The sequence below is a fragment of the Eucyclogobius newberryi genome, unplaced genomic scaffold, assembly GCF_026437365.1.
Source record: "Eucyclogobius newberryi isolate DKJ021-1_F unplaced genomic scaffold, fEucNew1.0.hap1 SCAF_19, whole genome shotgun sequence".
In the NCBI taxonomy this organism is placed as follows: Eukaryota; Metazoa; Chordata; class Actinopteri; order Gobiiformes; family Gobiidae; genus Eucyclogobius; species Eucyclogobius newberryi.
In genome coordinates, this window is record NW_027315823.1 from 15,161,009 (window position 1) to 15,188,036 (window position 27,028).

The 27,028-nt window shown below is 45.3% G+C and overlaps 2 protein-coding genes across 2 annotated transcripts; both read right to left on the bottom strand.

Annotated features, from left to right (window-relative positions):
* Positions 1-129: 129 nt before the first annotated feature.
* On the bottom strand, positions 130-4,918 carry LOC140365423 (transcription factor 15-like). Its single transcript, XM_072451834.1, has 2 exons — positions 4,553-4,918; positions 130-218 (listed from the first exon to the last, which is right to left on the bottom strand). The coding sequence occupies exons 1-2, from the start codon at positions 4,901-4,903 to the stop codon at positions 156-158; spliced, it is 414 nt and encodes a 137-aa protein (XP_072307935.1). The 5' UTR covers positions 4,904-4,918; the 3' UTR covers positions 130-155.
* Positions 4,919-7,309: 2,391 nt separating this feature from the next.
* Positions 7,310-9,427, bottom strand: LOC140366158 (uncharacterized). Its single transcript, XM_072452832.1, has 2 exons — positions 9,014-9,427; positions 7,310-8,061 (listed from the first exon to the last, which is right to left on the bottom strand). Exons 1-2 carry the CDS (start codon positions 9,159-9,161, stop codon positions 7,373-7,375), a joined length of 837 nt encoding a protein of 278 aa, XP_072308933.1. The 5' UTR covers positions 9,162-9,427; the 3' UTR covers positions 7,310-7,372.
* Between the last annotated feature and the right edge of the window lie 17,601 nt (positions 9,428-27,028).

Genomic DNA, 27,028 nt, shown 5'->3' on the forward strand with positions numbered 1-27,028 from the left:
TCTAGAGAAAATCCACCATGTGCCAATTTTGGTCAAACTGGCATAAGCTTGTCTCACAAGAAGTCCAAAATGCTTGTTCTGAATTAAGGAAGAGGAAGCCCTCAGAAACCGTGGTTCAAGTCTCACAAATGCAGATAAAGCAGTCTCCTTCAGTCTTATCGACAGCTGTGTCTTACACCCCGTCCATGCAGCTTCACACAGTCCTGTCTGTCTTTGGCCTTTAAAGAGAACATAAAGTATTTGGATTAAGAGACACAAAAGAAAGTTTACATTCAATTACAATACAGACCTTAGATCTTATATGAGACTCAATCAGGACTTGATGTCTGTCACCTTAGCCTAAACTTATGGTTTGAAAAGCCTAAGTGTTAGCTCAAAATAGGCTAGATTTGTGTTGTTGTTGTTGTTATTATTGTTGTTGTGATTGTTGTTGAATGAGGCCTTTTATATAAACGTACTAGACCTTAAAATGCACTTGCTGTTCTCCCAGAGGTCTCAGAATTGCTTCAGCGCAAGATGAGAGAACAAGAGAAAACAAAAGAGAACACAGTCTAAGGTCCGAACGAAATGGCAAAACAGATATGTGCAGATGCCTGGTGTGCACCGACTCTGGTCCAGGTGCGAAACGGAATGTGCGTGGGTCCCGCTTAAAATCCATGTGCCTTGTCTTACACTAACCGCCGAGCACTGCAGCCACGGGTCAGCGGAAAGAATCCTCAAGAAGTCTCTCTTTGCCGGAAACCGCAGGCTTCTGATGAGTGTTCTCGCGCAAAACCAAGTGAATATGTGCGGCGTTCATCAAAAATGGACCGTAGGGGACCGGAGTTGGTAAAACCTGCGTGGGTCCCCGACTGCATCAAGTCAGTGTACCCCGGGCATAAAACAGAAAATAATCCCAGCAGGGGTTGTGACCAAAACAGCACTCTGTCTTGAAGCCAGAGATACCACTGCAAGGACCACCGCTCAAGCGCTCAGACCACCGCTCAAGTGCTCAGACCACCGCTCAAGCACTCAGACCACCGCTCAAGTGCTCAGACCACCGCTCAAGCGCTCAGACCACCGCTCAAGCGCTCAGACCACCGCTCAAGTGCTCAGACCACCGCTCAAGCGCTCAGACCACCGCTCAAGCGCTCAGACCACCGCTCAAGCGCTCAGACCACCGCTCAGACCACCGCTCAGACCACCGCTCAAGCGCTCAGACCACCGCTCAAGTGCTCAGACCACCGCTCAGACCACCGCTCAAGTGCTCAGACCACCGCTCAAGCGCTCAGACCACCGCTCAAGCACTCAGACCACCGCTCAAGTGCTCAGACCACCGCTCAGACCACCGCTCAAGCGCTCAGACCACCGCTCAAGTGCTCAGACCACCGCTCAAGCACTCAGACCACCGCTCAAGTGCTCAGACCACCGCTCAAGCGCTCAGACCACCGCTCAAGCGCTCAGACCACCGCTCAAGTGCTCAGACCACCGCTCAAGCGCTCAGACCACCGCTCAAGCGCTCAGACCACCGCTCAAGCGCTCAGACCACCGCTCAAGCGCTCAGACCACCGCTCAAGCGCTCAGACCACCGCTCAGACCACCGCTCAGACCACCGCTCAAGCGCTCAGACCACCGCTCAAGTGCTCAGACCACCGCTCAGACCACCGCTCAAGTGCTCAGACCACCGCTCAAGCGCTCAGACCACCGCTCAAGCGCTCAGACCACCGCTCAGACCACCGCTCAGACCACCGCTCAGACCACCGCTCAAGCACTCAGACCACCGCTCAAGTGCTCAGACCACCGCTCAAGTGCTCAGACCACCGCTCAAGAGCTCAGACCACCGCTCAAGTGCTCAGACCACCGCTCAAGAGCTCAGACCACCGCTCAAGCGCTCAGACCACCGCTCAGACCACCGCTCAGACCACCGCTCAAGCGCTCAGACCACCGCTCAAGCGCTCAGACCACCGCTCAGACCACCGCTCAGACCACCGCTCAGACCACCGCTCAAGCACTCAGACCACCGCTCAAGTGCTCAGACCACCGCTCAAGTGCTCAGACCACCGCTCAAGAGCTCAGACCACCGCTCAAGTGCTCAGACCACCGCTCAAGAGCTCAGACTACCGCTCCAGCGCTCAGACCACCGCTCAAGTGCTCAGACCACCGCTCAGACCACCGCTCAAGCACTCAGACCACCGCTCAAGTGCTCAGACCACCGCACAAGCGTTCAGACCACCGCTCAGACCACCGCTCAAGCACTCAGACCACCGCTCAAGCGTTCAGACCACCGCTCAGACCACCGCTCAAGCACTCAGACCACCGCTCAAGCGCTCAGACCACCGCTCAAGCGCTCAGACCACCGCTCAAGTGCTCAGACCACCGCTCAAGAGCTCAGACCACCGCTCAAGCGCTCAGACCACCGCTCAAGTGCTCAGACCACCGCTCAGACCACCGCTCAAGCACTCAGACCACCGCTCAAGTGCTCAGACCACCGCTCAAGCGCTCAGACCACCGCTCAAGCACTCAGACCACCGCACAAGCGTTCAGACCACCGCTCAGACCACCGCTCAAGCACTCAGACCACCGCTCAAGCGTTCAGACCACCGCTCAGACCACCGCTCAAGCACTCAGACCACCGCTCAAGCGCTCAGACCACCGCTCAAGCACTCAGACCACCGCTCAAGCGCTCAGACCACCGCTCAAGTGCTCAGACCACCGCTCAAGCGCTCAGACCACCGCACAAGCGTTCAGACCACCGCTCAGACCACCGCTCAAGCACTCAGACCACCGCTCAAGCGTTCAGACCACCGCTCAGACCACCGCTCAAGCACTCAGACCACCGCTCAAGCGCTCAGACCACCGCTCAAGCACTCAGACCACCGCTCAAGCGCTCAGACCACCGCTCAAGTGCTCAGACCACCGCTCAGACCACCGCTCAAGCACTCAGATCACCGCTCAAGCACTCAGACCACCGCTCAAGCACTCAGACCTCCGCTCAAGCGCTCAGACCACCGCTCAAGCACTCAGACCACCGCTCAAGCGTTCAGACCACCGCTCAGACCACCGCTCAAGCACTCAGACCACCGCTCAAGCACCACTGTGTGCCACTGTGTATTTGCTGTCAAGTGAAAAACAGGGTGAAGGAGAGAGCCAGGTGGAGAGGACAAGGCAAGTTGCCATGTCGTAACTAAATAGCCTAAACCTCATTTTTGCTATATTTAAGCGAAAAAAGCATAAACTGATGTTCAAGCTAACTAAATCTTAGAATCAGACCAGCACAGCACAATCTGCCCTGTTAACCTTGAAAATTAAGACCTTTTCCACTTTCGGGTAACAGGCTTTTCAGTCTCTGTGATCAGATGAGCTGAAGTGGCAATCCTTGCGCCCCACTCCAGTTAACAACAAATCCAGTCCACTCAATTTTGCACTTTGTCGATGCACTTTTGAGCTGACACAGCACACATGAATGAGCCCTGTGACGGCTCATTCATGTGTGACAGACCTCACTCTGTTGTTTGGACAAGTTAAAGATGCACAGTCCAGGCTCTCCTTCTCCCAGCCTGGATTTTAGTTTGGTCAATTCATTTCAAAATAATAGGATACATTGTGAAGTAGGCCTACCATGAATTAGGGTGGCCGGCTTTTAAATGTCCGTGAGCAGCTGTGAGAGGTAGTCTGAGCGGTCAGTTTTTGCAGTGGTCTCTGGCATCGGGGTGGAGCTCTGTTTTGGTAACCACCCCATCTCAATAATTCATTCCTCACCAAAGGCTGACCTGATCTGACCTGATCTGACCTGATAGAATGCATGTTAGCATCAGCTCTATCTTGTTTATCTGGCACGGCACTTACGCAGTAGTTCATGTCAAGACCCAAAATACAATATTTCCAGTGCATAACGCTTCTACCACTATCCAAATCCAACACATTACATAAAGAGACATGGAAGCCTATATATCTCCATGGAGACAAGCAGGTCAAGTCGTAAGTCTGGTCCGTGAAAAGCCCGTTCGCAATAAGAATGCATGTTTTTCAAAGAAAAATAGCAATAAAAACTCCAAAAACTGAACAATTGCAAGATAATAATAATACATCTAGATACCGGTAGATGTGTTTAATGCCATACTTTGGAACACCCTCGCAAAGCAATAACTTCTCCATGGAGATCAGGTAGTGGATCCACCACCAGAACCCTCAGGGATTTCCAAATCATGGCTTGGGGCCCTTTAACAATTTTATTGCGCATCAGGCTTCCTGTTATATTAGTTAATTTTACTGTAAAAACATCATATCTTAAAACTAAACATTTCATTACAATGTTCCAATTATTCAAACGTGCGGGGTCTCATCAAACCTCCAAAAAGTTTAAAAAATGTGCAATGATTCACTTCATTGACATGTAGTCTGTGGCCCTTCGCTCCATATAATATATGAAATATTATTTCAAAATCTGGCCCTCGGTGAAAAACTTTGTGCTCCTTTGATTAGCTTTTATATCTAGTTATTGACATTTCCAAACGTGTCTTTTAAACGTCCTCGCTCTTTTGTGTCCTACTTGAGTGAGTGTAGCAGTTGTTACCTCTTTCCGCTGACTGCTGAGGCAGAAAGTGCAGATGCTCCTGTCCTGTTTGGTCCTCAGACACGGCTGGTCCGTCCCGTCTCCGTCCCCTAACACGTTGGCCAGGTGAGAGATGTAGCTGGACGCCAGTCGGAGCGTCTCTATTTTGGACAGCTTCCTGTCCGTGGGCTCTGTGGGGATGAGCGTGCGGAGCGCGGAGAACATAGTGTTGACGTTCTGAGCTCTGTGCCGCTCCTGGGCATTGGCCGTGACCCGCTGTCTCACACCGACGCTCGCGCCCAGCGCCTCGTGCCAGCTCAAGCTCTGCCCCGGGACAGCTTTGACGGAACTCTGCCCAAAACACAAGTCCATGGGGCCGGGGAGTGGATGCGCGGGCAGAGATCTCAGCAACATAAAAGCCCTCAGAGTAAACTGTTGAAGCGCAGTCCGTTTGGTGGAGAGTGTCGGGTTTGTAGAGCCCAGTTTGCAGCTCAGTGGGGTTTGTGTTCAGTGGGAGGGTTCAGCCACCAAAAGAAACAACTGAGGAGTGAGTGAAGGGAGGAGGGCGAGACTTAACGACCCTGCAAATGTCTGTAGCACCAAAACAAGCACAAACTGAGCAGTAAAGACACAGATGAGATGGTGGTGGGTTCACACTAAAGCACTGGAGACTGGAGCGTGCCTTTTCTGGAACAGCATGTTGCTTTTCAGGGCCAGCTTAAAACCTTTTTATTTAGTCAGGCCTTTTAATTGCATTTGCTTTAGGGACTGATTTGACTGTATATTGGTGTATATGTATTGCTCGCTGTAAGTTTTTTGTGTTTTTATTGTTTTATTCTGTGTTTTTGTGAAGCACTTTGTGACTTCTGTCTTTGAAAGGTGCTATACAAATAACATTTACTTACTTACTTTTCTGACACTCAACTCTGGTTTAGTCAGAGCCAATTTCAAGAGAGCTATTATTTTTATTATTATTATTACTACAGTATATTTATTTAGCGCTTCTCCACCTTCAAGGCATTCAAAGCGCTTCACTAGGCAATCAAGGTGAAGTGTCTTGGCTAAGGCCACAACACTATTTCCTCTTGTCACCCCACTGTGGCCCCTGGTGTTCCAGTGTTCTAACCAGGCTCTCTCCTGCTTTCGAGAGATGATGAGATCGGGCATTGGTAAGCAGGTACATAACAATAATCTAATATTGTCTCCTTACAGTGGCTGGAGTGGCTGTTGTCGGTCACTTATGGTGTGATGGGGTAAGTGCACAGGGTAAATAAACATCCCACATATGTAGGTGACCAAGCATCAACCAAAAAACAAATGCCCAAACCAAATGGCTTCCAGATTGTGTAACAGATCAAAAGCCAAGCCACTGCTCAGCTGTACCAACAACAACAAGCTGGTCCACTGCCCCTCCTCTACTCAAAATCAGCCCAAAGGTAAACCATTAACGAACAAATCATAAATAATGAAGAACAGGGGTCTTTCAAAACAACATAGAATTCTTAATAGTGTGTGTTCGTACCATCACCTTCCACAGACTTGCGCTCTTGTTTCTCTGAGCGCAGATCTCCTTCTGCCTGAATCTGATGATGTGTGAGTTACCAGTGGAATTAATATGAATTTTGAAACGTTTTTCTTTTGAAAACCATTTTACCTATACATTTGCAATCACTGTCTCTAGGGATGTGTAATTTGCCCCATGAAGGCACACAACTTGCATATTCAGTAGACCCATACGTCTTCTTATAGAATTGATAAATAAACCAATATGACGCTAAATGGCAATTGAATTACTTTCCCTCAATTACAGTTCAATACACTGCAGACTGACACTGATACTTCAACCACAATCCCTGTAGGCAGATAGCATTGTGGGTTAGTGTGTGCAGTGTGCAGTGGCCACACCACATAAATGTATACGCCTACTTGAGAAAGTGTACAGCCATACTGATTGATAATGAAAACAAATTATACTAAAATGTAACTTATTAATTACTGTATGTGCATGATTAGTGGAGTCGGAGTTCCTCTGAGACGAGTCTATAGCAGCTGCTCAATTCTCATGACACCTGACCCTGTGTACTTCCTGTGGTCACAGAGCTGCGAGTGGAGCTGTTCTGGTGCACACTATCTGCCAATATGGGTAAAACACGACTTTTTAAATATTCTGTATTATTCTGATCTGCCAAAGCAGGTACTCTGTAATTGAACTTTTTTATGGGGCCTGTCCTCATGTCACAGTCAAGACCATTGGAGAGGGCAAGTGGGTCCTAAACCGCTACCACACCATTGTTGGTCACAAGGGCGGGCAATCCTGTGTCAGTCTGGAATGATCAAAACAACTTCAAACAAAATAATGTACAATACCATACAATTTATTGCATCATAACATTACGAAAGAAAGTAGACAAATCCAGATAAAATGTAGATAAATATAATATTAATACTGCGCAAATGCAATCTAGCAAAAACAATTATTATTCTAGGTGTATCCCTGAAATATTAATTATTTTGCCCATAAATATAAATAACAATGCATCAATAAATAAACCTGGCAAATTAATAAATAGTTAATAACATTAAAAAACTTGTAATACACATAGATTATTTTTCCTTTTGTGTAGTACAAAATAAGGGCTAGTTGGCTAGTTTAAGATATATTATAGTTACGATAGTCACATTTGGTCAGTTTGGATTGTAGAGCTTTTTCTTTCGACTCAGCTCCTTCTTCACCACAATAGTCCCGGCCATGGATAAGCGGAAGAAGATGGATGGATTGTATATTGATCTACATTGTTACATGAAAAGTGCCTTCATGCATGCTCCAGTGCAGAGTTCACATCAGTTGAGGCAGGCTGACTCCAGGTGCTTGTTGAGGTAGGACTTGAGTGCAAAGCTCTTGTGACAGCGGGTGCACGAGTAGTGTTTAAAAGCAGAGTGTGTCTGCATATGGGCACGCAGATTGGATCGGTCTGCAAACGCTTTCCCACAGTGCGAGCAGGCAAAGGGCTTTTCTCCTGTATGAGAGCGCATGTGTCCCTGCAGCAACCAAGGCCGGCTGAACGACTTCTCACACACACTACACTGGTGCTTCAGATTGTGAGTAAGCAGGTGCATTGCCAGTGCTGGCATGGATACGTACAGCTTGTGGCAGGTGGGACACCTCCGGGCCTGCTGACTGTCCAGGCTGCGGTGGGTCTGCTTGTGTCTGCTTAAATTGGAGGAGGTGGCATAGGACTTGTCGCACTCATTGCACTTATAGCAGCTTTTAGCCAGCCCCTTGATTTGGTCCTGGGTGGACTTGCGGCTCAAACAAGCATCAGCAGGAAAACATAACTCTGTTTCCAGGCTGCTGTCTGACTGGGCTGTCCAGCTGGACACAGGGCTGTCAGGATGTTCCATGTCATGGTCTGAGAAATCCTCTGCTGCACTGCCCTCGGAGCCACAGGGCAAGTGCAGTGAAGCCTCATCATCACAGGGCTGCTCAGTTCTCTGCTGCAGGGACGGGATAACATAGTCCTGGATGTATCCTGGAAATAACAGATTCATTTAACTATGTTGTGCTTACTAAAACAGAGTGCAGATGACTACAACTGAACCTTTTTCTACTATGTTGTGCTTCATTCATCCAAAAATCATCACTATTGGAAACTATCAGTATAAGATTGAGTTTGGTAACTGTGGTACACAGGGTAATGACCAGTGACAGGGGCAATAGTGGTTTGTCAACAGTGGGTCATAAAATCAGTGAATTCAGGAGGACAGCCTTCTGTGGCATTAGAGTGTTGAACACTGTGCAAAGGCGGAGCTGGGGTGACAAAAGGAGCCCACGACCCCCTCCAACCCCACAACACACTTGCACAAAGACAGGCAGACAGATGGTATTTCTAATCTCTAAATACACATCAACTCAATCAGCTTGAAACTATGTTTATCATTGAGTATTGAGTTTTACTTTTACTCATTTAGATTTGACCATACTCTTCAATAAAAAAAAGTCAAAATAAAAAATTGCATCAATGAATGTAGACATATATAACATTAGAGCACTTTGTCCCACGCATACCTGCACTTTGGTCTGTATTATATATTACTAATCAATATCTCTCCATCAGAGAGCTTAGCCTCTCACGTCAGACCTACTCAACGATACAGAATGCATTTGAATTTGTTAACATCAGCACCAGATTTATGCTAAAATTACCTTACAAATCATGTATTTCAAAAGTGGTATCACATATGTAAAGTGATTTTTATTCTATTTTAGGGTTACTACATTTTTATAGTATGTTTTTTTTGTTAACAAATGATGAGAATAATGCCATGTTAAGGTGTTACCGATACTATGCCATATGCCACCAACAAGGGGATGTTGTAGCTGCTAGAGCCTGACCTCAATGTTCTTTATAATCTGCTCTCAATACAAAAATACAGTGTAGAAACCCATTCTACTAGCAAACAAGTAAATCCATTCAAACTTACCATTTTGGCTCAAGCATGTTGCAAGGCGTGTGGTTGACTCTGCAATGGCATGTGTCACAGCACACTTGTCCCAGTGCTGGTGATGGTAACCACCTGAAAAGGAGAAATCAACAACCTTTGTCTGCTTAACTAAAAAGGAACGTGGCATTTTAAGCAGTTTTAGGTCAATCCGCTATACTGGAGAAGGTGATAACAGGCTTCTTCTTCAAAACACTAAGACATGTGTAGCCAGAGGAAAGGAAATGTGCTCTGAGTGGAGTGACTATAGGGAAAGGTAGACAGCTGAGCTAAGCACTAAAGCTGCAGAGGGCTTTTATATGTGGTCTGCCCAAGTCTCAAAGATCAGCTGGTGTGGTTAGCATTAATCCATCAAACATCCCCAGGGACACACATCAATTTAGCAGCGTCCGTCTGTGCACTTTTTCTCCCCCCCCCCCCCCCCCCCCCCCCCCCCCCCCCCCTACCCCAAGAGACATCTCAGGACAATGCAGAGTGTGTGTGTGTGTGTGTGTGTGTGTTTCAAAAGTTGGGGCATAATATCTATATATATATAAATTAATAAATACAAAAAATAATTATATATATATATATATATATATATATATATATATATATAAATTAAATAAATAAAACGTAAGAGGTCACTTTTATCTTCTGTATTTTCTGTATTTACTTTTACTGTTCTGTGGTTATCAAGTGTTAGCTCCTTTATAAAGTCATCTACAGTTGTGGATGTGCCCTAGAGCTGCAAGTTCACTGTACACTCGGCACAGTCTTTATGACCATTAAGGTTTTAAAATTGATATAGATTATGATGTAATGAACAATTATAATAATGCATTACGTTTTTGGTGTTGATGGTGAGCTTCTTCTGTTGCTATAAATTCCCTGGGTGACTGAAGTGAGGCTGCCCCTCTCACCACCAATCACTCAATTAATCACACACCCCATCCACATAGGCAAGGTGGAGCAAATGTTTTAGCTGAGGATACAACAACATCACTGATTACAATAGTCTACTTTTTTAGTGAGGGTGGTGGACACTCAAATGACATTGTAAGAGAGATGTCTTTGCTGTAGGTAGAGGTGATCTAGGGGAGGACGCAGAGCGTGTACAAATGCATTTTAATCGAGTCAGCCTTCAGGAGTGGTACAAGAGTTCTGTCCATATAACAACAGTCCATTTGGGGGCTCATCCATCACTCTGTCTCTCTTTCCTGTCTCATGGGACAGCCAGGAGGTCTGTGCTCCTCTTTCTATTGACCAGTACTACTAAATGTACAAACTACAAGTATTTCAACATATAATCTAGGAGAGTGTATTTAAGTCAAGGTATTGTTTAATTATTTATTATGAGGATCTTCAGAATCAATTACCGTCATTGCTATTGTCAGTGAGCAGGATTTACATATAAACTCAAAATTAGATTCTTTTGCTTCAGTTACTACGGATAAGGTTCAAGATGTCAGTGGAGCAGTAAAAAGATTGGACACAAAAAATTCAGCTCGGCTCAAATCATGGGAAAAACACTCATCGTAATTGTTGAAATCTTTTCAGACTGGGCCAACTTAGTGTGATATAGCTATTGACCAAAGTGTCCGCCAAGGCTTGTCACTCATTCTGTGATTTTCTGAAGAACTACAACTGTCTTATGTCATAGACTTTTGGTTGCACCTATGAGTAAGTCACAGATATTCCCCCATCACTGCTATTGCTAGATTAGAAGAAATATGTATAAGAGTAAGAGCATGCAACCATCTGCTGGGGGGCAGCTGAGCCAGTCCAGGTCACTGAAGGCTGCACTCTTCTACAGATTTACAACTCTCTGTATCCATTTTCCATTTTGCTAACAGCCACTCACCTTAATTGCTCATTTGTCTAAAAAATAGAACAGACAGGAAGCTAATTATTGTCAGCAATATGACATCATAGAAGCAATTGTTTTAGGACAAAGATATTGTATAAAATCAATCAATTGCTTTTGGAGCAATGGAAAGGATCAGATAATTGGCCATTGTCACGTCTTGGCCACAGCTGTAAATAAGTGTTACTATTGTTACTTATATATGAGATTATAAGAGTTATTTCTAATTTATCTGTTTTTATTATTCCACTTCTGTTCCTAATCTGTGTTTCTATGCCTAATCTGGGTTACAACACTGGAATTTCCCCATTGTCCCATTGTGGGACAAATAAAGGTTATCTTATCTCTACACACACAAACAAACCATTTGTTTTTAATATATTGTTAAGATAATTAAGATTATTAATGCAGTAGTATATTTATAGTTCTGATTCATTCAATCATTTTCTATTGCCTTTCCCAATAGGGTTTGTGGGTGACTAGGGCCTATCCCAGTGACCAGGGGATACCCCACCAGGGGTGACAGATAGTCACTGGGTTAACACAGAGAAATAGACACACAAACATTCACTGCCACATTTATTCACTAGGTGCAATTTAAGAGAAGCCAACTTTACCTCACATAAGCATGTCTTTAGACAGTGGGAGCCAGAGTACCTGGATTATCAATTTATTGGGAGGCTAGAGCACTAACTGCTCTGCCATCGTGCACCTCCAAGTTCTGATTTATAAGCCTCAATAAAAAAAAAATCTTGGTTATAATAACTCCTTATTTGTAAATGCCTGTAAAAATCCTGTTTCCCCAAGTCAAAGGATACTTTCAGCATATCAAAGCTTTTAATTTGATTTTCTTGAAATGCGGCATGACATGGCGCCATTGAGGGCTGAGGTGAGGGCAAAACAAAATAGATGTGGCAGGCCTGAAGGCAGGAGGAGACGGCAGGCGTGCAACGTGCTCATTTGTATTCAAACAATACGAATGAGTTACGGGAGCTGAGAGCAGAGGCGGAGAACGATTCTGTATTTGGAGTCCTGATCCCACAGAAACCATCTCAGACTTGTAAGAGTCCCAGAGAATGAGGAGACAACAATCATTTGTATCCAGGACTGGAGTTCTCTATGTCACCATAGAGAAAGCACACTGTCTGGGCCAGAAAAGACTAGAAGCTGATAAGCCACGAGGCCTGATAATGCCATGAAGGTTGCAAAAGCTGAAGGAGACCTCCAGTACCAGGCAAGAAAGTGTTATTTGCTCAAGACTTATCATACAAGATCCATCAACACTAAGACATGGCGTTTCATTCCGGCAATTCTTCTGGTGACTTTTGAAGGTAAAAAAACATATGCTCAAAAAACCAACAGAAGCAGAAATACTCCTCAGCAGAAGGCAAAACACAGAGAAGTGAACTGCCACAAGAGACATGTCTGTTGTTTTGAAGAGACTCACTGATTGTTGTGTGATTTATATGTTTTTGGCATCTGACTTTATTACATCTTATAAAGCATTACTGTGGTTATTAGGATGCTAAACAGAAACATAATACTCTTACTTTTGATAATTATCTTTCTTTTTGTTTATTTGAGTTTGTATTGCCAGAACAATAATCGGTTGTCACGGTAAAAATAGTATTTACATGCGCACATGCTTTATACATTTGAGTTATTGATTTAGTACATAGTTGGAGCTGAGGTGGCTTTGTGTGATTAGCTGCACAAAACACATTCAGAATAGAAATGGGTCTATATGAGGCACAGTCTTTCCTTCATTTCTTTAGGTATTAGTGATATGCTGGCTGCTTTCCAACTCAGAGCTTTTTTAAGCGCATACTGGTTAAAAGTAGTTAAAAGCAGAGCAGTAAGTGTTTCTTTTAAAGCTTTTTACCGCTCTGAGGTGAACCTATCACTCCCCGGAAATGTATTGTTCTTTAAGCTTTTGATTGCACCCTGTATATTCAACACTGTTATTTCAGCTCTTAGTTTTTATTTTGTTCATTTTGTGTGTAAGGATTGAAAAGAGGATTGAATTTGGTCTTGTTTGGTTAAAATTACATTACATTGTCTGTCTCATATTTTAAAGATTGCTCTTTCAGCTTTTTGTTTTCCAAGATTTTTTCAGGCTAATCATTTAGAAAATTTTGATCCACAATATCTTTGTAAAGAGCATTTTCTTAACCAATTCCTGTGAGGTCATTCATTTATCCTCGTAACATTTGAATTTCCTGTAGCATTTGATGATTCCTCTTCTTGGCATTATTTACCACCGGCAGTTTTAGTTTTTCTTGCAGATCATTTAGATTTTACGGCCTTAGTTTCTTTTTTGCAGAGGCAATGTCAATAAATGTACCTCTCAAAACTGCTTTAGCAGCATCCCAGCAGTTTCACTATTGTCATGTTCCTCCACATAATTCTCAATGTCGTTTAACATTGTTTTCTTAAACAAAGGGTCATTAAGGTCTGTTTAACAATACATATTTTGAACCAAATATCCCCAGTTACATTTTAATTAAATATAAATAATAATTCAAAAATACAAAATTGCTATATAACTGCGAGCCCATTTTCCCCCTCCCAGTCAGGAACCCACTGCTGACACCTTCCATCCACACACAGCAGAGAGGGTACCCCACTGTTTCACTCCCTGAGGCTTTTGGAACATGGGCCCTCCCACACGCCCAGGTCATGTGCCGCTCTTTGTCCTTTAAGAAAAGATATACAGCTGGAGCAGCTGCAGGATGGGGTGCTTCCCTGATTTTAAGCATACTGCTGCCAGTGAAGATGACAGATGAGGATGGGCTACAGAGAACACATACTTCATGCCTCGCCTATGTTAACTAACAGAGTCAGACCTGAGTGTATGTACATGCAACGTGCTTGAAATATCAGACATCTGGGGAATGGAAAACTGATTTTTTCCACTGTGCACAATCTTCAGATGAGATCTTTATTCATTTTGGAGAAAAAAAAAGGATCATAATAACAAATTGAACAAGATAAATAATAATAATAACAATTAAAGCCACGGTAGGGACGATGATGAGCCATCATAGCGCCACCCGCGCGACCGCGTTTTGTTGTTGTTGTTGTTGTTGTTTTATGGCGGTTGGCATCCATTACCGCCAGACTTTATTCCTCAGACTTTGTCGTAGTCCTCAGACTCTGTCGTAGTCCGTAAAAGTACTCCTTCCATTGCTTTGGTGTTACAAAGCCCATGAGGTCATGATATGTCTTTGTGACTAGAATAGTTGTTGTTGTTTCAGAGACCAACCGGCTTTATTCCAGGGAGACTCTTCTTCATCTTCCTCTCCTTCTTTGACGTTCGGTGCTTCCACCGTACAGCTTTATTCTTTAGGCTTCATTCTATAGGCTTTAATATGTCCACTGATGTCGCTGCTTGGTAGCCGTGCGTCTACGAGACTGGGCGAGGACAGGAGACCACCCCCACCCCCATCTCGTCACTCTGATCACTCTGACTCCCCACAAGCAGACCCCCATCACTCCGACTCCCATTTAGCGCCTTTAGCCTGTTTTCTATATCTGCCCAATCAAGCTCCTTTGTTCCAAGGAATCTCCCTGCAGCTTTAGCAATGATCCTGATCCTTTCAGTTCTGCTTTGAGTCTGAGCAGCACAGTTTACAACATCCACCATAAAGAGTACAAAATCCTCTCTATCCACAACCAGGGTATTCTCATTAATTCTGGAACCTGCACACTTGGGACCTCCACTCTTGAAACCTTCACACTTCTTGGGAGCCACGCTGGCCTTTCTCATTTCGCCCTGGCTGGGAGCAGCGCTGGCTCCCCTCTCTGTATTTACTCTAAACTCGTTACTTGAAACTTTCTTGACTGCATCTGCATAGGATATACCTTGAGAGACCTTTATTTTCTGCACCTCAGCAGCTCTTTTGCTAAACCTGCATCCCCCGAAGGCAGAGCTATGTTCTTCCCCACAGTTACAGCACTTCAGTTTTGCACCCACGTCACACTTCCCATACTCGTGGTCTCCTGCACATTTACCACATCATTCAGGGAGTGTGGAGGAGCCTGAAAACCATCTCGGGCTTCAAAATCCCCCCTGCCCAGACAGAGGGGGATCTACAGTGGGTGAGTGATTTAAATGCTCACTTCTTGAGGTTTGATCGGTCACCCGCCCCTCCCCCTGCACAGCTGCATGCTCCCTCTTCCACAGCTGGACAATGCCCTGCATCTGTTCCTCTTCGCTTATCTGCCCCGGACCATCGGCTCCCCACTTCGCCTGGACTCACCCATCCCCCCAGCACACAGTCCCCCTGCCAACCACTGACTGTCACAGCAGCACAGGTGAGGAGTGAGCTGAAGAGGATTAAAGTGAGGAAGGCAGCAGGACCTGATGGCATCAGCCCCAGGCTCCTTAAGTCCTGCGCAGATGAACTGTGTGGAGTTGTGGAGCATGTCTTCAACATGAGCCTGAAGCTGAGGGTGGTACCACAGGTCTGGAAGGCCTTCTGTCTGGTACCTGTGCCTAAGACACCGCGCCCCAAAGACCTCAACAGCTTCAGGCCAGTGGCTCTCACGTCCCACCTGATGAAGACACTGGAGCGGCTAGTCCTGGACCACCTCCGCTCCACCGTGAGTTCAGCCATGGACCCGCTGCAGTTTGCATATCGGTCTGGCATCGGAGTGGAGGACGCCGTAATCTCCCTGCTGCACCGCTCTCTCTCTCACCTGGAAAAGCCTGGCAGCTCTGTGAGGATTCTGTTCTTCGATCTTTCCAGCGCCTTCAACACCATCCAGCCGCTGCTCTTGAGGGACAAGCTGGAGACGGCTGGTGTGGAGTATGACCTGGCAGAGTGGATCCTGGACTACCTCACAGACCGACCCCAGTTTGTGAGAGCCCGGAACTGTGTGTCTGACACTCGGACCTGCAGTGTGGGGGCGCCCCAGGGCACTGTCCTCGCGCCCTTTCTCTTCACCCTTTACACTGCAGACTTCAGACATGACACGGACAGCTGTGTCCTGCAGAAGTTCTCTGACGACTCTGCTATCATCGGACTCATCACGGACGATGATGACGCGGAGTACAGAGGACTGGCGCAGGACTTTGTGGACTGGTGTCAGCGGAACCACCTCCTCATCAACGCGGGGAAGACCAAGGAGATGGTGGTGGATTTCCGCAGACGCCACCCCACTGCCCCCTCACCAGTGAACATCCAGGGACGGGACATTGAGAGAGTGGACTCATACAAGTACCTGGGTGTTCATCTGAACCACAAACTGGACTGGACTCATAACACGGACGCACTGTACAGGAAGAGCCAGAGTCGGCTCTACCTCCTGAGGAGACTCAGGTCTTTTGGAGTGACAGGGCCACTCCTGAAGACCTTCTACGACTCTGTGGTGGCATCAGCCCTCCTGTACGGTGTGGCCTGCTGGAGCAGCAGCATCACAGAGAGGGAGAGGAAGAAGCTGGACAGAGTCATCAAGAAGTCCAGCTCCGTCCTGGGCTGTGCTCTGGACTCGGTGCAGGAGGTGGGGGACAGGAGGGTCCTGGCTAGATTCACATCTATGCTGGACCATGAGTGTCACCCCCTGCAGGACACTCTCTCCGCTCTGGAGAGCAGCTTCAGTGAGAGACTGATCCACCCTCGATGTGCGAAGGAAAGGTTCCGTAGGTCTTTCCTTCCTGCTGCTGTCAGACTTTATAACAAAAACTGTTAGTACTGAACACTCGCAATACTGACCTAACCATGTGCAATTCTGTCATATGTGCAATTGCTGTTGGAATTCATGTGCAATTCATGTGCAACCTATGTGCTGTCGTGACACATATTCATGTGCAATTACTGTCGTGATCACATGCAATGGTATTTATGTATTTATTTATTTATTTGTCTATGGGAGTTTTTATTTATTTATAGGAGATCTTCTACTGAAAGTGTTTTTCAGACTTCCTATAAGTGATCTGTTCTTCTGTATCTACCTCTGTATCTACCTGCGTTGCACCAATGAAATTTCCCCATGTGGGACAATAAAGGAATATCTTATCTTATCTTATCTTTGCTTCCCTCTACAGACCGCTGCAATATGTCCAAAGCGCTGGCACTTAAAGCAACGCAGGGGCGGCGGAACATATGGCCTGACGCTATAGCACATGTACCCAATGAACACCTTACTAGGCAGGCACCTCCCTTCAAGTGTTACCATTACGACAAGCTGTCACATCTTACCCCAAACCGGGTCACCTTCAAACGCCTAGCGTCCACCACCGTAACTCCAGTCAAATTCTCCTTAACTTCATCCACAGACGTCGCCGTAGGGACACCTACGATAACTCCTCTGACCGTGTTTCTTTCAGCATCAGACACAAGAATGTCCTTTCCACCCAGACGTTTAGTTCCAATCGCCTTCCGTTGCTGAGCCGCGTCCTTGCACACGACCAGCAGCGAGCCATCTCTAAGGACACTCGCACTCTTGATCACTCCCACAGCTACAGTTAGGCTCTTTGACAATGCCACTGAATTCCACTCCTTAAAGGATGCACTATCCTGTGCAAGCTTTATGATCACCTTACAGTCTCTGCTCTCACCCCGGATATCAATAGCTTCAGCCTCATCCTGCTGCTCATTCCCAGAACCCTCGGACGAGCTAAGGGACTTTTTACGTTTCCGGGCACGTGCAGGCAGAAAAGGCTGCTCCTCCACGCCGTCCAGAACGTCTTCCATCCCCGATCCACTCTCCTCCGCCATCTCCCGTCTCTCCAGACCGGGTGTTGAGCAAGGTCTCCTCACAGTTTTAGTCCAGGGCTTGTTCTTCCTCAGACTGTTTTATGGCGGCTGGTATGCGACCGCGTTTTGATCGCGATTGCCCCGATACTGCATTCTCTTAGGCTTTATTCTCTTAGGCTTTATTCTTTAGACTTTATTCTTTAGACTTTATTCTTTAAACCCCCTCCTCCCTGTACCCCCGTCACCTAGCAACAGAGACCCCCCCCCCGCTAATGCTAATGCTAACACTAATGCTAAGACCTCGGCACGAGAGGAAATGTTTCAAAATAAAAGAGGAAGAAGAAGTGAAAGCATTCATTGCGCCCCTGCTGGCAATTGTGAAAATACAATATCTGTAATGCACTTTTTTTCATGGCGTCTTGAGGAGAATATAATCCATGAGTTTCAAACAAATCAGACAATGTTTAGTTTTCACACAATGTGTAGGGGGCGCTATAGAGTAAATTTATTACATGGGTATTAATTATTTCCAATCAGACCCTAAAAACGCATTAGTGAGTGAAATATGAGCTCCGTAGATCAATTCCATTAGGCGTGACTTGTCCTTGAAAACACTGAAAATTAAGCCTTTTTTGAGGGCCACGTTGAAGTCAAGCGTGGCGGTGCCGTTCGACATGGCTGACTTCCTGTTTATCATATTATCATAGAGCGATGCTGCCAGGTGTGTTTTACTCCTCAAAGGTCAGAGGTCAAAGGTAGCTCTATCACTGTCCCAAGTCTCATGTGCCTAGGCCAAAGATTAAGAGTTTCATGTTTTTTCGTTTTTGAACTAGTTGGCACTGTTGCGACGGACGTTCTTGCAACCTCCATTTTATTCAAGTTCGTGCCAAGCCGATCGCGTCTATGTCCCATGTGTGACATTCATCAATGTTCAGGGGGTCAAAAATGCCAGAGTTGCGGCAAAATGACCATGAAAGAAGAATAATAAGAAGAAGAAACCTGGCAAGAACAAAGACTCGTCGCATTCCATTCCATGGAATGGCTCGAGCCAATTAAAATAAAATAAAATAGATCACATCGATCACTATGGGCACCACCGATACCTTCACACTCCAGGCCTTCTCCAGCTCCTCTCTGAGGCCTTGGTATTTCTCTAGTTTCTCGTGTTCCTTATTCCGGATGTTACCATCCCATGGCACTGCAAAGTCCACCACCACGGCTTTCCTCTGCACCCTGTCGACCACCACTATGTCCACTATGTCCACCATTACCCTTCTGTCTGTCTGCATCTGGAAGTCCCAGAGGACCTTGGTTCGGTCGTTCTCCACCACCTTTGGAGGGAGTTTCCCACTTTGTCCTTGGGGTCTCCAGTCCGTACTATCTGCACAGATGTTTCATTACATTATACCAGATAATATAATAGTTGTCCTGCTTCCGAAGAGTGCACACGCTTTTTTGCTCGCTCCGCTTGCTATCGCTGCTTTCCTTATTTATTTTGCTTTTTAATCAGTTTTTGTCTTCCAAACATTTTTGCTTTAGACTTTTTCAAGTAAACCAAGGATTTTAAGAACATTTTTCCAGTTTAAACGACATATCTGACGCCAGCGACATGTCCGGGAGAAGAAGGGAGAAAGACTGTGAACGCTGTCGGAAATATCAACAAGAAATTAATGAGCTGAAAACACGGATATTTGTTTTGGAATCTGAAAAAGTTCTTCACGATACCATTCCTGTGTCAACCGATGGTAAGAAGAGCACAATTTTTACAAGAAAAACTGCTACTTTCAACCTAAACCGCAGTGACTCTGTGTCGTTTCCAAAACTGTCTAAAAAACAGAAAGACCAGGCTGTTTCTTGGAACAAACTTGGAGCAAAGCCTAAACAATACAAAGATAACGTGAAGTCACCTAAAATACAGCTCACAAACATATTTTTACCACTTTCAGAGATGGAATTAAATGAAAAAAGGAAAGATGACGTGGCCAAAATACAGCGAGGAGGATCTGTGCCAGGAACCAAGGTCACGCAGATTGTTTTGGTTGGGGACGGCGCGATAAGTCACGTGACGCATGAAAAGATAAACACACATTCTTTTCAAAGCTCCACTGTTTCTGAGATAACGTCACTCCTTCCAAATATTATGGCTAAGCATGGAGGAGCTAAACAGCTGATAGTGCACGTGGGTGCAGTGGACATGCGGCGGGAACAGACTGAAGTTTTGAAAAAAGACTTCTTGAAGTTATTCGACGTGCTTGATAAAATGGAAATCAAAACATTCATAAGTGGACCTCTTCCAAACATCGACAGGAGGATAAACAAGTTTAGCCGGCTTCTTCAGCTGAACACATGGCTGTCCAAAGAGTGTTCCCCGAGAGGACTACACTACATTGAGAACTTCTATCTATTCTGGAAACGAGAGGACCTGTTTAAGAGAAATGGCCCCCACCTATGCAGAGGTGGAGTGAGGGTGCTGACAGAGAACCTGCTCCACGCTCTGAGGCATTGGACTGGGCCTGGACAGGATCCTGAGCAGATAGTTAGAGAAGAGAGGAATGAGAGAAGAATTCCTGCTCCATCAGCCAGAGACCGAGCCAATGTTTCAACATCAAAAGCACCACAACCTCAGCCTCCACCAAAGGATTCATCAGCAGCTGCTCCACCACCACCAGCAAAGGATTCAGCTCCAGCTGCTCCACATTCACCTCCACCGCCTCCAGCAAAGGAACAATCTTCAAAGGCCTTGGACCCATCTGTGACAAGCCCAACAACATCCCTGTCATCGCCCCTGCCTTCACACCAGCCCTGGGTTCCCCCTGCAACTTCTACTCCCACTAAAGATTCATCATTCTCCTTCTCATCTCCACTCTCACCCATGGGCCTTCCCAGCCATTTTGAAAGTCTGATCAAATCAGGCATTAAGATGGCTCCACTCACGCCCAATATAGCAAGGGCTATGTCAATACTTATCAACTCTTCCCTGCACAAGCCGACTACACCAACAAAAGCCCCACCACCCATCCCCCCTCGCCTCTCACCTGGTCCCAAACTCTCCTTGGCTACAAAAGCCCCACCACCCATCCAACCTCGCCTTTCACCTGGTATCTCCCATAGCTAGGATGCACTGGGTCTCAGCGTTGCCGGGACTTATTGTCACATTAAAAATCAAACCAACCCGGGGCCCTATGTAAAAAGAGCCCCCCCTAGTGCTATTTCTGTAGTCACATCATCACATAGATGGAAAAACAAAATGCAAGTCAGGCCCAATCTGAGAAATGTGATTCATATTCCCTGTGAAAAGATAAAGCCCAGTCCCACTGAAACTAGTCTGAAACTTGCTGTGCTAAATGTCAGATCCTTATGTAACAAATCTCTCTTAATTAATAATTTTATTTCTTCTTATAATCTTGATTTTATGTTTTTAACTGAAACATGGCTTGACAAAAACACAGGAAATGTAGTTCTGATAGAATCCGCTCCACCCAACTTTAAGTTTGAATCTGAAACACGAGAAAACAAAAAAGGGGGTGGAGTCTGTGCTGTCTTTAGAGATTAAATAATTACCCGCAGGTTGTCTTTTGGGGTGTTTTCATCATTTGAGTATGTATCCTTTAAAATGGAGCTAAAACGGTCTCCATCCATTCTCTTCATTGTTTTATACAAGCCTCCCCAGCACTGCCAAAGTTGTATTGATGATTTTACTGGGATGCTTTCAGTCGTATGCACAGACTTTGATGGTTTGGTCATTACAGGTGATTTCAATGTGCATGTTGATAATATGTGTGACAGAAACGCTAAAGAGCTTGATGCTGTCCTTGAAACCTTCAGTCTTACTCAGCATGTGAGAGGCCCCACCCACAGCAAAGGACACACTCTAGATCTCATAATTACAAAGGGGGTAAATATTTCAAATGTTAATGTGATCGATGTTGCTCTGTCTGATCATTTCTGTGTCTTCTTTGACCTGTCTGTTTCTCCCAAACCACCGGTTGGTCCTGCAGTTGTTCAGAGGAGACACATAAATGATGGCACAGGTGTACTGTTTATGGAAATGATAAACTTTGAAAATGTCTCATGTTCTAATGTAAATGATTTGTTGAACTCTGTTACATCTAGTGTTTTGAATGTTCTGGACACCATCGCCCCTATAAAGGCTAAAATGGTTAAAAATAAGCAGAAGGCGCCGTGGAGATATGATGATTCGGTCAGGGCACAGAAAAGGGAGTGCCGCAGGGCCGAACGGAAATGGCGCAAGTCAAAGCTCCAGGTTCAAAAAGAGATTTACAAAGAGAAGCTGAACATGTACAACCTAATCTTATGTAGAACTAGGGAAAGATATTTTTCTGAAATTATTGGAAGCTGCAGTAACAACTCGCGTGTCCTGTTTGCCACAGTAAACAGATTAACAAACCCTCCAGCTCAGCTGCCGTTAGAACTCATTTCCACATCCAAGTGTAATGAGTTTGCATTATTCTTTAATGACAAAGTTCAGGGCATTAAAAATGCTATAAATCCCACAATGCAAAAAATTACCCTAAAACCACCAAGACACTTAGAGCTAACTCACTTTGCACCAGTAACTGACAAAACTGTCCATGAGATCATCACCAGTCTGAGTTCATCTACATGTTGCCTCGATGTGTTACCCACCAGATTTCTAAAGTCTGTGCTGAACAGTTTGTTAGCACCATTCACTCACATAGTTAACATGTCGCTTCAATCTGGAACATTCCCAATGTCTTTGAAAACTGCGGTCATAAAGCCTCTCCTAAAGAAGAGCAGTCTTGATGCCGCAGTACTGAGTCATTACCGGCCCATCTCTAATCTGACATTTTGGGGCAAAGTCCTTGAAAAGGTTGTTTACCAACAGCTCACAGATTTCCTCTTAATAAACAACTCACTTGATGTTTTACAGTCAGGTTTTAGACCTCATCACAGCACTGAGACTGCTCTTGTCAAGGTGACACATGACATCCGCCTGAACACTGACACGGGCAAAGCCTCAGTCTTAATTCTGTTAGATCTGAGTGCTGCTTTTGACACTGTCGATTATGGGATCCTCTTACAGAGACTTGAGGACTGGGTGGGCATCACTGGCACTGCCCTAAACTGGTCAAGGTCCTATCTGTAAGACAGGAAGTACTTTGTTGAAATTGGTAGCTGTGTCTCAGACCACATGACACTGACCTGTGTAGTGCCCCAAGGGTCAGTCCTGGGTCCCCTTCTGTTCAACCTATACATGCTGCCGTTAGGTCAGTTGATACGCAGTGAAAATGTGTCCTTTCACAATTATGCAGACGACACTCAGATCTATGTTTCACTATCGGCAGGTGACTATGGACCAGTGGATTCACTCTGTCACTGCATCCAACAGATCAGTTTGTGGATGCAAAACAACTTCCTCCAGCTGAACTCAGACAAGACTGAAATAATCGTTTTTGGCCCACAGAAACAAAGAGAAAGTGTTAGCGGTCACCTCCAGAGTCTCGCTCTAAAACCTACAAACCAAATTAGAAATCTGGGGGTAATAATGGACTCAGACTTGAACTTTAATTGCCATGTCAAATCAATAACATCAGCAGCTTTTTACCATCTAAAAAACATTGCCAAAATCAAAAATATAGTGTCAAAACCAGATTTAGAGAGACTTATCCATGTGTTTGTCTCCAGTAGATTAGACTACTGTAACGGCCTGCTCACTGGCCTCTCCAAACGAGTTGTAAAACAGCTGCAGTACATCCAGAACGCTGCTGCTCGGGTCCTGACTAGAACCAGGAAGTATGAGCACATTAGTCCTGTTCTCAGGTCTCTGCACTGGCTCCCTGTGGCTCAGAGAATAGACTTTAAAGCAGCTCTGCTTGTGTACAAGTCTCTCCATGGCCTAGCACCAAAGTACATCTTGGATATGTTAGTGCCATATGAACCATCTCGGACTCTGAGGACCTCAGGGACCGGCCTCCTGCTGGTGCCAGAGTCAGGACAAAACATGGGGAATCTGCGTTTCAGTTTTATGCACCTGAAGATGTGAGACAGGCTTCTACTCTGACAATGTTTAAATCTAAGCTAAAAACAGTTTTGTTTATCTGCGCATATGACTGAAAGGATTTTTTCTTTGCACTCTTCTCTGTTGTTTGTGATTTTATTAGTTTGGACAATCAGTTGGATTGATAATTTTTAATTACGTTAATTTTATTGTATTTCTGTTTCTGTAATTTCTTTGTGATTTTAATGCATTTTTCCTGCTGTGAAGCACTTTGAATTGCCTTGTGTATGAAATGTGCTCTACAAATAAACTTGCCTATACGGCGCTCCATGTATGCCGTCTACTCATCCAAACGGGGTCAGCCCTATGTTCCCAAATACCTGGGTTAGGGTTATATGCTGCTATAGTATATAGTGAGGAAGGCAGCAGGACCTGATGGCATCAGCCCCAGGCTCCTTAAGTCCTGCGCAGATGAACTGTGTGGAGTTATGGAGCATGTCTTCAACATGAGCCTGAAGCTGAGGGTGGTACCACAGGTCTGGAAGACCTCCTGTCTGGTACCTGTGCCTAAGACACCGCGCCCCAAAGACCTCAACAGCTTCAGGCCAGTGGCTCTCACGTCCCACCTGATGAAGACACTGGAGCGGCTAGTCCTGGACCACCTCCGCTCCACCGTGAGCTCAGCCATGGACCCGCTGCAGTTTGCATATCGGTCTGGCATCGGAGTGGAGGACGCCGTCATCTCCCTGCTGCACCGCTCTCTCTCTCACCTGGAAAAGCCTGGCAGCTCTGTGAGGATTCTGTTCTTCGATCTTTCCAGCGCCTTCAACACCATCCAGCCGCTGCTCCTGAGGGACAAGCTGGAGACGGCTGGTGTGGAGTATGACCTGGCAGAGTGGATCCTGGACTACCTCACAGACCGACCCCAGTTTGTGAGAGCCCGGAACTGTGTTTCTGACACTCGGACCTGCAGTGTGGGGGCGCCCCAGGGCACCGTGCTCGCGCCCTTTCTCTTCACCCTTTACACTGCAGACTTCAGACATGACACGGACAGCTGTGTCCTGCAGAAGTTCTCTGACGACTCTGCCATCATCGGACTCATCACGGACGACGATGACGCGGAGTACAGAGGACTGGCGCAGGACTTTGTGGACTGGTGTCAGCGGAACCACCTCCTCATCAACGCGGGGAAGACCAAGGAGATGGTGGTGGATTTCCGCAGACGCCACCCCACTGCCCCCTCACCAGTGAACATCCAGGGACGGGACATTGAGAGAGTGGACTCATACAAGTACCTGGGTGTTCATCTGAACCACAAACTGGACTGGACTCATAACACAGACGCACTGTACAGGAAGAGCCAGAGTCGGCTCTACCTCCTGAGGAGACTCAGGTCTTTTGGAGTGACAGGGCCACTCCTGAAGACCTTCTACGACTCTGTGGTGGCATCAGCCCTCCTGTATGGTGTGGCCTGCTGGAGCAGCAGCATCACAGAGAGGGAGAGGAGGAAGCTGGACAGAGTCATCAAGAAGTCCAGCTCCGTCCTGGGCTGTGCTCTGGACTCGGTGCAGGAGGTGGGGGACAGGAGGGTCCTGGCTAGATTCACATCTATGCTGGACCATGAGTGTCACCCCCTGCAGGACACTCTCTCCGCTCTGGAGAGCAGCTTCAGTGAGAGACTGATCCACCCTCGATGTGTGAAGGAAAGGTTCCGTAGGTCTTTCCTTCCTGCTGCTGTCAGACTTTATAACAAAAACTGTTAGTACTGAACACTCGCAATACTGACCTAACCATGTGCAATTCTGTCATATGTGCAATTGCTGTTGGAATTCATGTGCAATTCATGTGCAATTACTATGAAATTCATGTGCAATCTATGTGCTGTCGTGACACATATTCATGTGCAATTACTGTCGTGATCACATGCAATGGTATTTATGTATTTATTTATTCATTTGTCTATGGGAGTTTTTATTTATTTATAGGAGATCTTCTACTGAAAGTGTTTTTCAGACTTCCTATAAGTGATCTGTTCTTCTGTATCTACCTCTGTATCTACCTGCGTTGCACCAATGAAATTTCCCCATGTGGGACAATAAAGGAATATCTTATCTTATCTTATCTTATATTTCATGCTGTAAAACCATACATTTATGCACAACTTTTGGGGCTGTGGAACCTGAACCATTAGCCTATGATAGTATTAGGGTAGTTCCCCCGTTCATAGAAAAGGGGGAACATAAGTATCGGGGAACATAGTTACACACCCCATCCAAACTATATGTGGCATATAATAAAGACTAAAAACAAATAGTAACTTAGCAAATTTACTCTAAAATATGTACAGTATAGGCCATATAATTAACAGATATTTTATACAATTATTTAATAATAAAAGCATCTCAAACTTTATTTCAAAATAAACCTGAGAGGTCAGTAAACAGCGTTGTCTACAATCACATGACCATGTTCCTCTAACATGGCAGCTTCCTGTTCACATTAATCTATTTTTCTCGGATCCATTGATGAAGTCTTGTGTCCTCAGCTAAACCCAAGGCAAATAAACTCCGGGTTTCCAAACTTGTTTTAAACTTGTATTAAATTTAAATAACGAATGTAAAGGTTCTTAGAAAAATAACACGGTTGTCTGTTTTAGGGGAGATCGACCCTCATTTGTCCAGGAGTATTCCATTGTAGAAAAAAATTCAGTTGTAGTCATCTGGACACTGTTTTAGAAAAACAGGACAGGACAAGATGCCTACTCAAAAACAGAGCAGTGTAGTATATTCTATCCAATACAGTATACAATACAAGAAAATTGTAAAGATCATTACAAAGGTACGTCTAAACAGCCACTACACAAGAGGCTTTATTAACACAGACGGCACACAAATACAGAGCATTGTGCATCTTCATCTTAAAGCCACAAACCATTCTTTTGAAGACAGTGAGGTGAAGCTCTGAAGCTGGAGAAGAGATGGTTTGAAAGGAGTTAAGACGGACATTTTTGGTTAAAAAAAAGTAAAACAATAATGGAGGTTTAAGGTTCAATTCATCCATAATATATAGCAGCATTTTGAAGTCATGCAGTGGGATCAGTCCTGGCAATTAATATGATAATCAGGTACTAATCAGTGATGGGGGAACTGCAGCCAGCTAACAATAGGATTATTACAGGACAAGAATATTAGTTTAAGGTGAAATTTAAAACTATACTACAAACAGGACAGGTAATTATCAGGGGGTTCCGCCGGGTGGGTAGGGCGTACTCAGTAGGATAAATATCCAAGTTCTCAGACTAGATCCACAGATTAAGAATTACTCTTGGCTGAGAGTTGAAAAGTCTGGTTATTCTAAAACTGTACTTTATCTACAACCTTAAACTCAGCTCCTTCATGAAATTAGGCCCAGATACAAAGATTTAATTTGAAAGTATCAAAATGGAAAAGAAACACACCCACACACGCATG

Bases quoted from the DNA above. Each gene is read 5' to 3' on its own strand.
- LOC140365423 (XM_072451834.1), bottom strand. From the start codon at position 4,903: ATGGACTTGTGTTTTGGGCAGAGTTCCGTCAAAGCTGTCCCGGGGCAG. The intron at 219-4,552 runs GTAACAACTGCT...TTCTCTTTAAAG, and splicing joins TCAGCAGTCAGCGGAAAGAG to GCCAAAGACAGACAGGACTG.
- LOC140366158 (XM_072452832.1), bottom strand. From the start codon at position 9,161: ATGCCACGTTCCTTTTTAGTTAAGCAGACAAAGGTTGTTGATTTCTCC. The intron at 8,062-9,013 runs GTAAGTTTGAAT...TGTTATTTCCAG, and splicing joins AACATGCTTGAGCCAAAATG to GATACATCCAGGACTATGTT.